The 13,205-nt window shown below is 36.3% G+C and overlaps 1 protein-coding gene across 5 annotated transcripts in view; it reads left to right on the top strand.

Moving 5' to 3' along the window:
- Window positions 1-13,205, top strand: part of LOC113042254 (extracellular sulfatase Sulf-1-like) — a 96,962-nt gene that overhangs the window by 68,852 nt on the left and 14,905 nt on the right. For 4 of the 5 annotated variants that reach the window (XM_026200930.1, XM_026200933.1, XM_026200934.1 and 1 more), the window contains exons 3-9: window positions 2,481-2,697; window positions 4,055-4,294; window positions 5,025-5,176; window positions 8,648-8,817; window positions 11,452-11,602; window positions 11,692-11,867; window positions 12,911-13,039. In XM_026200930.1, coding sequence (XP_026056715.1) covers window positions 2,529-2,697; window positions 4,055-4,294; window positions 5,025-5,176; window positions 8,648-8,817; window positions 11,452-11,602; window positions 11,692-11,867; window positions 12,911-13,039 — 1,187 coding nt within the window. In that variant the 5' untranslated portion in view covers window positions 2,481-2,528. Of the gene's footprint in view, window positions 1-1,916; window positions 2,058-2,480; window positions 2,698-4,054; window positions 4,295-5,024; window positions 5,177-8,647; window positions 8,818-11,451; window positions 11,603-11,691; window positions 11,868-12,910; window positions 13,040-13,205 lie in introns of those variants that run through there. The other variant, XM_026200932.1, reaches the window with a different exon arrangement.

Genomic DNA, 13,205 nt, shown 5'->3' with positions numbered 1-13,205 from the left:
AAATTGCTGGAGGCACATCATACAATAATTCATTTGGTGGTTTCACATGAGAATGGCAGTGAAAGGGACACATTCAGCACTTTAAATTGAATACTGATGCAGAAATGTCAATCTAATTTCCACCATGTAGACATTAAACAGATGATGGAAAGGAAGCATACGTATGAATGAACGTCTGATGGACTTCTCTATGTATTTTCTGGGCCTTAAGAAGTTGAGATCTGCAAGTCATACTGTGTGTGCACATGCACATTCTGGTCTGACTGGACCCTGCCATCCCCAGCACCAGGGGTTTGTCTAAACAGCGCCAGTGTTTGCACAGTGCTGTTAGGGTGACTGGACCAACTATCCCTCATGCTGCCTGTCTGAAATCCACGCTGTCCAAAAAAGCACTTAGAGCCCCATTTGACAGGCAGCCTCATCTGCACAATGATGGAGGAGGGCAAGCACATGGTTTTCCATTCAACAGGACGTCACGTGGTCCACCCACTAAAAATGAACATTTACATGATTTACTCATCCTAATGTTCCAAATCCATATCACGTTATTTTTTTCTCACTGGTATCACATCTGTCAAGCTACAAAAAAGCACTATGAAAGCAATGTAGAAGTACTTGTAAGTTACATCATATGGCTTCAAAAGATGTAAAATTTAGCACTCAAGTCAAATGGAGTAACTTTATACAAATTTTTGGAGATTGATAGATAACAGCAAAAAAATATTCGTTAATGTTATGAGTGCAAGTAAACGTCAAGCCACTTGAGTTTCTCAATGTTCATGTTCAGCCACCTACGATAATATTCAGTTATGCAAATTGTCTAACTTTTGATTGTCAAATTAAATTTTCAATTAAAAATAACTCTGATCTTTTGCACGATTCATTTGAAGTAACTGAATGCGGTGAGAAAAACATTAACAAAACCATTTTCAGCATGAAAAAGAGTTTTTAAGAATTTATTGCATATTTTCATATAAAATCACTTTCTGCAGAAAGTTTGCAATGAATTGTAGTTATTTTTCTGTTTGTTTTTCTTCTTGACTCCTTTAGGTTATTTAATTTCTGTTACATTTGTGACGACCACCCATTTGGTTTAGTCCCCACCAATGTCCAAAACATGGTTACATCCTTGCTTTCTCATAATATGATTTAGATTTACGTCACTAATTCTCAAGGGATTTTCCATCTGTCTAACGGAGTATTGTTAGTTTGAATATGTGGACACAGTTGATACTGTAAAACCAGTGCTGACTCTAATTTACTCATTCATTTCTTGTCACAAGTATGAAATGACTATTGAGTTCGGGTCATTTACACTACCAAACAAAATCAGGCCAAATGAATGGCATGCAATGAGGCTCAGGTGCATAAATGGCCTTACTGTTTAACAGCTCATTGATCGGAGACAAAGATCAGCATGAGGCCACAAGCAATATGGTCCGCCATAAGGTTTATACAATAAACTTGTGAAAAAAATGGACAGGTATATCAATCAAACCCCCTTTTATGCATTCATGTCAGGAAAAATAAAATGTGAATAAGGACTTTACCTTATGCATTAGTACAACAACTACAAGAAAGCTTCATTTTTATGAAATGGATCATTTCTATGGAATAAAGATTAAATAAAGCTTGTATAGAGCAAATGCCATGCCTTGTAAAGGGGTTAGTGTGTAAACCTGCGACTAGCGGCCGCAGCACAAGGGTTAATGTAGCGGAACCCTCTCCCCCGTACTGCCTTCACTGGCTTCGTAATTCCCACCGGGTGTCCGCTAGGGGTCACAAGCTTTGGGCCTTTTGAATGACAACCTGGCCATAAAATGTGATTGGCTGGGTGTGGGACGGTGCAGCTCTTAATAGCCAATAGCAAGTCTTCAGTGGTAGAGAAGGAGTGTGACTGATTAGAGAGAAAGAGCTGGCTTGTCTGCACACACGGAGAGAGACACTCAGGCCTTTCTGACTTCAAGAAAGTGTCTGCAAATATGAGTGCAGGACTGAAGTAAAGATATTGGGTGTATGACGCCACACGTGACACTACTAAGCGAAGAACTTTACAGGTAGGATTATGGAGTGTTTTTATGTTCATTAAATTGCAATTTTATGCAAAAATTTTAAGCTGAAGTATCTTTTTGTATGTTTATTTTAGTAGGACATCCTGGAAATATGTTGGAATTTTAAAGCATGTGTTGATTCCTTTAAAAGGGTTTTTTATGTTTATTTTCAGTGCAAGGTTTGATATTTTCTATGGTCTGTTGCTGTTCTTGTGGATGGATGTGAAAATAGATGACACTGAGCTTAAAAACAGATGCAAATGATTTATTAGAAGTCGTGGACAAGGATCTGGAGTTCTCATTTGTTTTGCAAAGGAAGGAAAAGTGGTTCTTTTTAGTCTCTCCAATTTCTGTTAACTATAGTAACATTAGTTTTGACCTTTATAGGAACCCAAAGCATTAACATCTCTTTTTCTCTTTTCTAAACAGATTACGTTGTGAGGATTCCAGCCTTCTGATTCGTGTTCAAACGGTCCCATGATGCAGCTGGTGAGCCTGGCCTGGATGATGGTCCTGGCCGCCCCACTGGTCTGCTTTGGTTTCACCACACGTGGTCAAGGCCTGCGTGGGCGGGTTCAAGGTGACCGACGGAACATCAGACCCAACATCATACTCATCATGACAGATGACCAGGATGTGGAGTTGGGTGAGTATACCAGATGCAATTCATCATTAATGGCCCATCTGTTCCGCAGACGAATGAGGTGGAGACATCTCTTGAGGCTTTGTCAGTGCTCGGCATTCATTAGTTATGAATCAGCAAGTAGTCTGGAAAGTTACTGTAGAGATCCTGAAAAACCATAATGATACTTGGAGAAAACATGGGAATGGAACTGTAGACCAAACTTTTTTTATTATTATTATTCCCCTAAATGATTTGGGTGTTTGAATTTGCACTTTTCACTTCAATGTTTGTGAGATTTTGTTGTGAGAACATTTCCATTTTGGCTTACTTAACATTCTTAAATCAATATACATTTACTTGAAAAGCAAAATGATGTAAGATGATGTAAGGTTTTTTTTTTGTCGTCTGAAAAATGCATCGAACTCAGTCGAGTTTTTATATAAAACAAGAAAATTATCCTTCACTTGGGTAAGAAAAGTAATGTTCTTTTCTATTTGGATCGTGTGTATTTTTCTTACCACTCTGGCAGATATTTCTTTCTTGTTTAAGGCATGAAGTCACTTGTTTTTGTACATTTTTTCACCCTCAGAAAACAATTCATCTTGCTACTTGAGTAAATGCATTTATGAATTCAGAATGTTTACATATCTTTTTGGAAAACAAGACAAAAACTGGCAAGACCATTTTAGACCAGCATGTTTTCCATACTGGTCCATGCTGGTTCAAGGTAGCACTGGTCTAGCTGGTGGATCACCATAACCAACTTAGCTGACAATGCTGGTTGACCAACATAATGGCTGATGAAGGTCTGAAATGAAATCTTTATCTTAGAGGGTCATGGTCCTGTTAAAATATTGCTTCAACACATTTACCTGGTAAACCTGAAGACTTTGATTAGTTGGTTAAGTAGATTAATTGTTCATTATTAACTAAAATAAACAAAGAAAAGCCTTGAGACTTCTCGGACTTCACTCCTAGGAACACTAGTTAGCTTCCTTGTTTAGTCTTCTTGATCTGCGACTTAAGTCTCTCTTGGTATCTGTCCCATAACGTAACCCTAAATGTTGTCACTGGATCAGGTTCCTTCCTCTGAGAGCATAACATCCAAATAGGTCTCAATCTCAGACTGTCATCACAGGTTTGACTTATTTCCTCTTTTAATATTTAATGGCTTCCCTCAGACATCTGAGAGGCTAAGGGCCTTAGTCCTGGAACCACAGCCAGTCGTTGCATTGCCACAGAACTACAGGGATCCTTTTCCACATTGAACACTTTTAGAGGCTACTTTTGACAGCATGTTTTGTAATAAGACATGTTGAGGTTTGAACTTCTTAAACTGATTTACCGAACATGCATTTGTCTCGCTTGCTTGTGTCAGGCTCGTTGCAGGTGATGAACAAAACTCGCAAGATCATGGAGGACGGCGGGACCTCCTTTACAAATGCATTTGTAACTACGCCCATGTGCTGTCCATCACGCTCGTCCATGCTGACTGGGAAGTATGTCCACAACCACAACACGTACACCAACAACGAGAACTGTTCCTCGCCTTCCTGGCAAGCTCAGCATGAGCCGCGCTCCTTTGCCGTTTATCTCAACAACACTGGATACCGAACAGGTAAGAAATGAGAGACTGATAACTCATTCTGACCTGCTTGATTGGAGTTGAATCCTGCTTCCATCATGTCCTGTTACATGGGTGTTGTTCATTACCCCATACAATAAAGGCAAATAGCCATGTATTACCGCTCAAAAGTGTGGAGTCAGTACGATTTTTTTTAAGAAGACTTTTATGCTCACTAGAGCTGCATTTTAAAAAAATACAAAAATATATATATTTTGTAATGCTAGTTTCCCACTTTACCCTGGAAATGTATTCGTCTGACAGTGCTCTGCAATTTGACTGGAATTTTGCGTTCACATTTGTTCCTAAAGGTCGAATAAAAGTTTTACAGGAATTTCAATTTGTCTGGTTTGTGGAAGCTAAACATGGATCTAAACGGGCCAGCAGCCCTGTGCAGTGTTTCTTGAGTGGCAGCGCGTTTTGACCCTGAATACAGGGGTTTAGGTCTCACTACTGCTTGTGGTTTCCAGCTGATGTGTTGGTCTACAATTAACTCCCCAGGGCAGACTGGCTGTTTGCCCAGCTCTTTTGCAAGATGTTTTGGCTTAGCTTAGAGGGGAAAGGGTAGAGAAGACATGTATACAATGCAGAGAGAGACGTTTACAGGTACTGTTCAAAGGCAGTGTTTTGAGACGCTTGTCGTAAATGATAATTATTGTAGCCTTTGTGTCTAACTCACTGAACACTGATTCAAGTTGATGTTTTTCTTTATTTTATCCCACAGCTTTCTTTGGGAAGTACCTCAATGAGTACAACGGCAGCTACATCCCACCTGGCTGGCGCGAATGGGTGGGACTGATCAAAAATTCCCGTTTTTATAATTACACCGTCTGTCGGAATGGGAACAAGGAGAAGCACGGCGCGGATTATGCCAAGGTATGTGCGCTTGGTCACATACATTCACAGCACTGTCACCATGCCAAGAGCTTTAAAAAAAAAATCAGTTTGTTCAATTGCATGGTCTGTTCGCGACTAATTTCAGGCCTCTGATTACATATAAAATTTGGGTCGGTTGACTCCACATGGAATGTGGTTAGATTAAAGGAGGCATGGGGAGTTACGTCGGTGTCTTGTGTATCATCAGGTGGTTACACTGAATAAAACTTGGTAAAAAGAGACATTGTCCTTGGGGCAAAGTTCCTTTCTGAAACAACTATGTTCTGTTCTGCTGATTTGACAGGTTGGGCATTTGGACTAAGTTCAGACTGGTATACTTCTACATGTTTATTTGATTGTTTACAAGCTTATGTTGACGTCCTTTTGCAGTTAAAACACTGATTTAGCTATAACATGAGACAGTATATGGATTTCGGTAAGCTGTACTCCTTCTTTAACATGCCCTATGATGTTTATTCATTTATTTCATGCTGAAATTGGTTTTTAAGCAGATGAGATTATAATTTGCGTGCATTTCGCTATGTGGCCTCTCTTGAACTGAGGCGCTACAGTGATCTGTCACTCTACCAGTGTTGCCAGATTGGACAGACGATTTCAAGCTAAAAGCTCAGAAAAACCCACCCACCCAAACAAAAAAACGCCCACAATTTTAAGTGTCAAGATAACGTTACAGAATATGGCTTACCTTCGTGACAAGTTTTCATATTACACAGTACTACAGGAAGTCTTTTGTGAAGTTCATATTGTAGAACATAATACAGAAATTTGCATAGTCGTTTTCAAGGATTTATCAATCTGCACTGTTTAAAAGATAAAAGAGAGGATCTCATAGACCCAGATATTTAGTTTTGATTGGCTAAAAGTGTGGCCACGACATCAGCACCAGCGGCTACGCAGTGTGTGTGTGTGTCTGTGTGTGTGTGTGTGTGTGTGTGTGTGTTTAGTAATATCTTGATGACTGATTGGATGTAATAAATGCACACTTGGGTTTGTTTGTTAACCATTTAGTCTATACAACTTAGATGTTTGAAAACCACCAAACTGACCCTAAACCAGCCCAAATATTGTCCACCCACCCAAGCCAGTTTTTACCCGCACCAACAAATTCAAAATGAGAACTTGCCAAAACTGGCAAGACTGCACTCTACATTAAACCGCATAACAAAAAAAAAAAAAAAAAAAAAAAGCATTTGATGTTTCAATACGGCTATTAAATGGACAGAATTTGAAACCTGAGACTTGGTTTCATATCAAAAGCATCAAAGCACAAAACTTATTGCCATTTATTGGATGGAAAATGTGTGCTACTATGTTCCATTCATTAACTGAAAACAGGCTAGGCTAGTTGATTTCTTGGGATTTAAGAATCTATATAATTTCATAAAATGTAAATCGATTAAAATAAAAAATAAAAACATTTTTTTTATTTTTTACCCTGCCATCTGTGATAGCTACATAGCCATGGTTTACAGTATGGCTAGTTGTGAAGTGATAGTGACTTTTGCCATCTTTGTGCAAGACCTTCAATATGAGCAAAGTGATAAAATAGTGAAAAAATAAAGTTTAAACAGTTTAATTTGACATGGCCACCTTCCATCTCTAGACTGTTTTTGAGCTCCTGTCAAATCAAGCTTTTGGAGTCTATCTCAGGTAGCATGTTTTTTGGGCAATGTGGATTTTGTGCTGAGGTGTCATGGTTTGGGCATAAATTGGCTTGGAGGCAGTGTAGGTGATGAGCAAATAAATATTTGGACTGATACTTGGGTGTCAATAACCTGCATGTTGAATTGAATGAAGGTGTTAAGTTAAGGCACAAGAGGCCGAAGGTTTCTCCATGAGGTTTGCAGAAATTTTGTGGCTATGTTTTCAAGTGCTTCCTGGAAACCCTTAGTTAGGGACACTTATGTTCCTGTTTAAATTTTGAGATTTAAGGAATCAAGAAAGAGCTATGAAAGTTTAGAAGAACATCTCGGCCAGAAATGCTGCCCCAAATTTTGCAACAAAAATGATTCTCATTGGTGAAGAATGTCACACGTTTCAGATTAGCTGTAGCCTTTTAGTCCTGTTTAGTCAACAAGTAAATCACTAAGAATTTGTTGCAAAGGCACAGTTTGTGCCTCCATTCAGTACGAGATCTTTAATGCATTAGTTATGCTAGGTACATTCAGATTCTATTTCACTGAAACATTCAAGATGATGCTGTATAGTTTTCCAATGTAAACAAACGTGCTGGTTTAATTAGGTGTACAACAGAGACCCTGACATGACATGGATATGTTTTGCTGTAAATGCAGAGGAACAAGGTCCACTGAGCACGTCTCTAAACAATAACTTCCAAAAGACTTTCACTCCCACAGATGCTGGTAGCTGCATGTTTTAGCAATGGGGAGGGTAAAGGGGGGCGGAGACTTTCCCACAACCAGCCCAGATCAGGAGCAGTGCCATCAAAGGGCTTATGGCTTCAGCATCACGTGATTTTAACCCCCAAGCCCTTGTGCACATTCCTGCTGCTGCCTCATAGCAGTAAGATTGAGACTTCAGTGTTGTCATAACACCAGACTCATGGAGGCCAAGACCCTGTTAACATTGAGTGAAGCCATCAACACCCTTGTACTTGTGAGCATCATGGCATTAGTTCTATTGTTGAGAGTGATGTCAGTTTTATATAAAATATGATAGGTAAAAATTGATAGCTGAATGCACTGTAAGTCGCTTTGGATAAATGTGTCTGCTAAATGCATAAATTTAATTTTATATATATATTATATATATAAATACTAAAAAGCTGTACCATTTACAAGAAAGTTTAAGCAATGACTATAAAATACACTTTTATTTGTTTATTTATTTATTTTATATTTTTTCAAAATATGAGTTCAAGAATGTTTTAGGAAGTAGCACCAAATGACATTACATCCAGAAATAAAATAAATATGATATTATAATGAAATATTTTAATATTAATACTAGTGTATTTTATAAATATATATTTTATAAATATTTTAAATGATCTATATTTATCAGATTTGCACAATTTTGAGGGTCTAATAATATATTTCCCCAAATAATATATATATATATATATATATATTTTAATTAAAACAAATGTAAATATTTCTAAATAATTAAAAACATTTCAGTGGTTTTACAAATTTTCAAATGTATGAATTGCAATTTAAATATCTATAATTAATTCTAAATTGTAATTTAAAAAAATGTTTATAAACAAATTAAAATATTTTATGATATAAATGAATCTAAAATAATAATTCAAATGAATTCCTAAATGTAAATAAATAGATCTAGACGACGACGACGTCAACAACAACAACAACAACAACAACAATCATGTCTTGACCCTTGCTTTATTTGTTCAAGCTGTGAAAGAAAGCATATCCATGTGGAGCGCATTCACTATGTATGCATGATTTTTGTTTCTTCCCATTCCAGGACTACTTCACTGATCTGATTACCAACGACAGCATCAACTACTTCCGAATGTCCAAGCGCATGTACCCGCATCGGCCGGTGATGATGGTGATCAGTCATGCAGCACCTCACGGCCCGGAGGATTCAGCCCCTCAGTACTCCGAGCTCTTCCCAAACGCTTCCCAGCACATGTGAGTGACTCCCAGAACATTCAGTTACACTCTGCTAGAGCCACAACGATGAACTCCACTGAACCCAGTCTACCCTGTCCGAGAGCCAAGCCCAGCTGGTATAGACACTGGCATTCAAATTGTTGAGTCTAGATATTTTTATTGTTCTGTATGTATTTATAATAGGATATTCCAAGGGACACATTTTTTAATAGAACAGCAGCATTCCAAGCAGATAATTTTCCTATGAATTTGAAACCATCATAATTTGGCTTGCAGGTAAATATAAGCTTGTAGCTTTAGGAATTTTTGTGGCCTCATATATTTGGATATGCCATTAAAATTAGACTCTTAAGAGATGACAGTGCACTGAAATGCACTTCACACTCGACACCACCACCATGAAACTAAAGTGATTTATCGTCCAAGTAAAGTTCTGGCACATGCCAAGTAAGATGATGGGGGATGAGATTTTTATGGTTCTCACTCCGGAGCCAAGACCTTGATGGGTTCACTGCACTATCATCAGTTTCGTGGCTAGGTTCCTATTCCACAAACAGCGCTGTGGCAACAGGCCATCCATCTCCAAGTCCTTAACATCCCAGGCATGTCAGGATCCTGGTCAGGGCGACATCACACTTTTGTCCCTCGGGCCTAACCATTTCTTTCAGCCTGTCTTCCTACACAACATTCTGGCTCTTCTCATATCAATCATGCCTTTCAGTATGTAGGTTTGGGGAATGCATTGTCTAAGAAGACCCTTTTGCGTTATTAATATCTTTTTAAGTGCATGGGCTCTGAATGGATCACACTTGGGAACCCCAAGGTTCAGATTGGCTGGCAAGTCGCTCTGGTGCCGAAAGGGTTGCCTGGCAAGTTGTGCCAAATTTACAGGGAAACAGATGGCAGGCGCAGGTTGCACTCTGGAGTGATGCAGCAGGGTTTTTGGGGTTTATTTATCATCAGGATAAAAATTAACAAAAGCATGCATATAAAAAAAAACACAATCCCTGGGATTTACTAAAGTTATAATATAAATATATATTTATTTCAGGATTTATTTGCTTTTATTTATTTTACTTATTTAATTGTTTTATATTTTACTTATATTTAGTTTATTTGTATTAATACTGCATTTAATTTATATTTTACAAGTTTATTTTGTGTATCTGTTTTACACATATATTTTACTTAAGCTTTAAAATAAATACATTTTTAAATAAGCATTTGTTTATGTTTATATTTTACTCATGTACAATATCTAAATGTAAATATTAATTAAAATATCTCAATTAAAATATTTAAAATATATCAATTTAATATTATTTAAAATATCTACATTTAAATATGAATTAAAATATTTAAATTAATAATGTCATTAGTTTTATATTTGTATCTACACTTTCTATTAGTGTGTATATATATATATATATATATATATATATATATATATATATATATATATATATATATATATATATATATATATATATATATATATATATATAATTATTATTGTTATTTTCTTTTTTATAAAATTAATATACATTTTTGTTCTACTTTTTTAATTAATATTTTAATAGACTAGACTTTGTCTTTATAATTAATTTGCATAATAGGAAATCATACTAGGTGGCCCTGCTAGAGTCATTATGTGGAAGTTAAATAAAGCCACAGATGATTTTCCTGCCAGACATTGCGTAAGCCTGTGAGCTTTTTAATGTGGTAATTGATACCAATAATCTCAAATGCATAAAATCTACATTGCCATACGATAAATTCGAGGGGAAAAGTATGTGGGGGGGGGGGTAAAATTATTTGTATTTTTCTTATCACATAGAATGAAAGAGTATTTATGGAGATTTCAGAAACATGATGTTTTCTGTGCTATAGCAAAAGACGAAAGTATTTCTTCTCAAAGACAAACGTTCTCCACCCTGCTTTGTGATGGGTGTTGAATCTGGACTAGTTCCATCTTTTGATCTCCAAATTTCAAATTTGCTCTACCTATGCGAAGCCGTTTTTCTGTGTGTGTGTGGTATATTAGTGTGCCTCACTAGCTGGGTGAAGAGTTCAGCGTGCAGACAAAGGCGGACTGAGGAGGAGAGGGCAGAAGCCTTCCTGTGGCCATCATTCATCATGACACTAGGCACAAGAGTCTGGTCTGAAAAGCGAAGGAAGGCCATGTCTTTCAGCTGTGGAGCGAGGCCAACTGCAGTCAACAGGTGGCCATCTCGCAGCCTTAGCTCCACAAACAAGTCCACGGCCTCCTGTTTACCCAGCTTTTTATTCTCCACTTCAAATGCAAATGAGTTATAGCTCTGTCGTTGCTGGACTTATTACAAACTTTATTTTGGGCCCGAAGGCTGGGGAAGCTATTATTTTTCTTCTGCATGTGCCAACCCTCAAACGATTAAACGCTGCCAAGAAACCCTAAGACTCTCAGCATGGTGTGAGGAGAGATGGAGAGCGAGCCCAAGAAAAACACCTAGCGAAGAGAATTAGTACGTTTCCGTGGAGGGGGAGGGCGAGTGCTGTTATTGATGCTTGTCAAGTATGTTATACAGCAGGCAACTCCAACAACCGCAAGTGCTTGTGAAATGGCAGACAGGTGCATGTTTTCCTCACAGTAGTATGTTGTGCTTATTCACGCAGAACTCCCAGCTATAACTACGCACCAAACATGGATAAGCACTGGATCATGCAGTACACCGGCCCGATGAAGCCGATCCACATGGAGTTCACCAACTACCTGCACAGGAAGAGGCTCCAGACGCTGCAGTCTGTAGATGACTCTGTGGAAAAGGTCAGCAGTTTAGACATTCTTTCTCCAAATACTGGATATTTAACAGACTTTGTACATAAACGCAAAGGAAACGTGTGTTTATTTTACAGATCTATAATGTCCTGGTGGACACCGGGGAGCTGGAGAATACATACATCATTTACACAGCTGATCATGGTTACCACATTGGCCAGTTTGGCCTGGTCAAGGGGAAGTCTATGCCCTATGATTTTGACATCAGAGTGCCGTTTTTTGTCAGAGGTCCTAATGTGGAACCAGGGGCCAGGTAAAATCAACTTGTGTTTGAAATGTACATTTTCCTCAATATAATTTCTTTCCACACTTTATATTTCTATATTAAAATTGAATACTGTAATAGCTTAAAAAAATTAATGAAGAAAATCTTAATAATATATACAAATATGTATTAAATTATTTATTAAATAAACATATTAAATTAAATACATTGTTTTAAAAAATATTATTTATTTTAAATTATATATTTGAAAATTGTAATTGTTATTTATTAAATAAAAAAAGTTTTTTTTTTTATAAAATTCATATATATATATATATATATATATATATATATATATATATTAAATGAATTATTTAAAGATAACATAACCAAATTTTAAATATATTTGGAAATGATCATTTTTATTTTTTAGGATTATATTATAGTAAAAATGCACATTTTCTAATTTTCGCACATTAAAATATATACATTTATATATTGTTTTATATAGATGTATATTTTTAATGAACTAAACCTGTATTAAACTGTACACATTTAAAATTATAATATACACTAAATGATATTTTCATATTTAAATGTGTGTATATATACATTTTCACACTTTTGAAAATGTATTTAGATAAAATTATTTATTGATGTATATATTTAAATTACACACACACACACACACATATATATATATTATATAATTTTTATGTTTGTATATTGTGCTTACAGTAAATATATATATATATGTATATTTACTGTAAGCACAATATACAAACATAAAAATTTATTAAATTATACACAAATTATATATCAAATGATAGATTTATATGTACATTTATATATAATTTAGCTAACCTATGCACAATATTTGCACAATGTTATTAGCACTATCATGCAGTATAATATACAATTCATACAATTTATTTAAATACTTTTATTAAATATTTAAACAATGTATAAATTAATATATGCATTTTAGATATGCATATTAGTTTTATCAATATAACATGTAACACACATAACATACCATATGACACACACAACGTAACATAACACATATAATATTTTGTATTACCCCACAGGAACAACCATCTTGTACTAAACCTTGATCTCGCACCCACAATCCTGGACATAGCTGGTCTAGACACTCCACCTGATATGGACGGCAAATCTATCCTGAAGCTTCTGGAGCATGAAAAGACTGGGAATAGGTGAGCTAAAACACCTTCCCAGTGTAATAAATGGTTGTGGGGTATCTGTTTATTGCTTTTAATTAAATTAAGTTGAGTTTAACGGTTTGTGAACATTTGGAGTTCATTTATAAGGGGTTTCTGGCAGGTAAAGAATGCTGGAAGTGCTTTGGGGTCGCTGCCACTC

Source organism: Carassius auratus, chromosome 24, assembly GCF_003368295.1.
Source record: "Carassius auratus strain Wakin chromosome 24, ASM336829v1, whole genome shotgun sequence".
NCBI classification, from domain to species: domain Eukaryota; kingdom Metazoa; phylum Chordata; class Actinopteri; order Cypriniformes; family Cyprinidae; genus Carassius; species Carassius auratus.
Note: the sequence above shows the minus strand (reverse complement) of the source record. Positions and strands in the feature narration are given on the sequence as shown.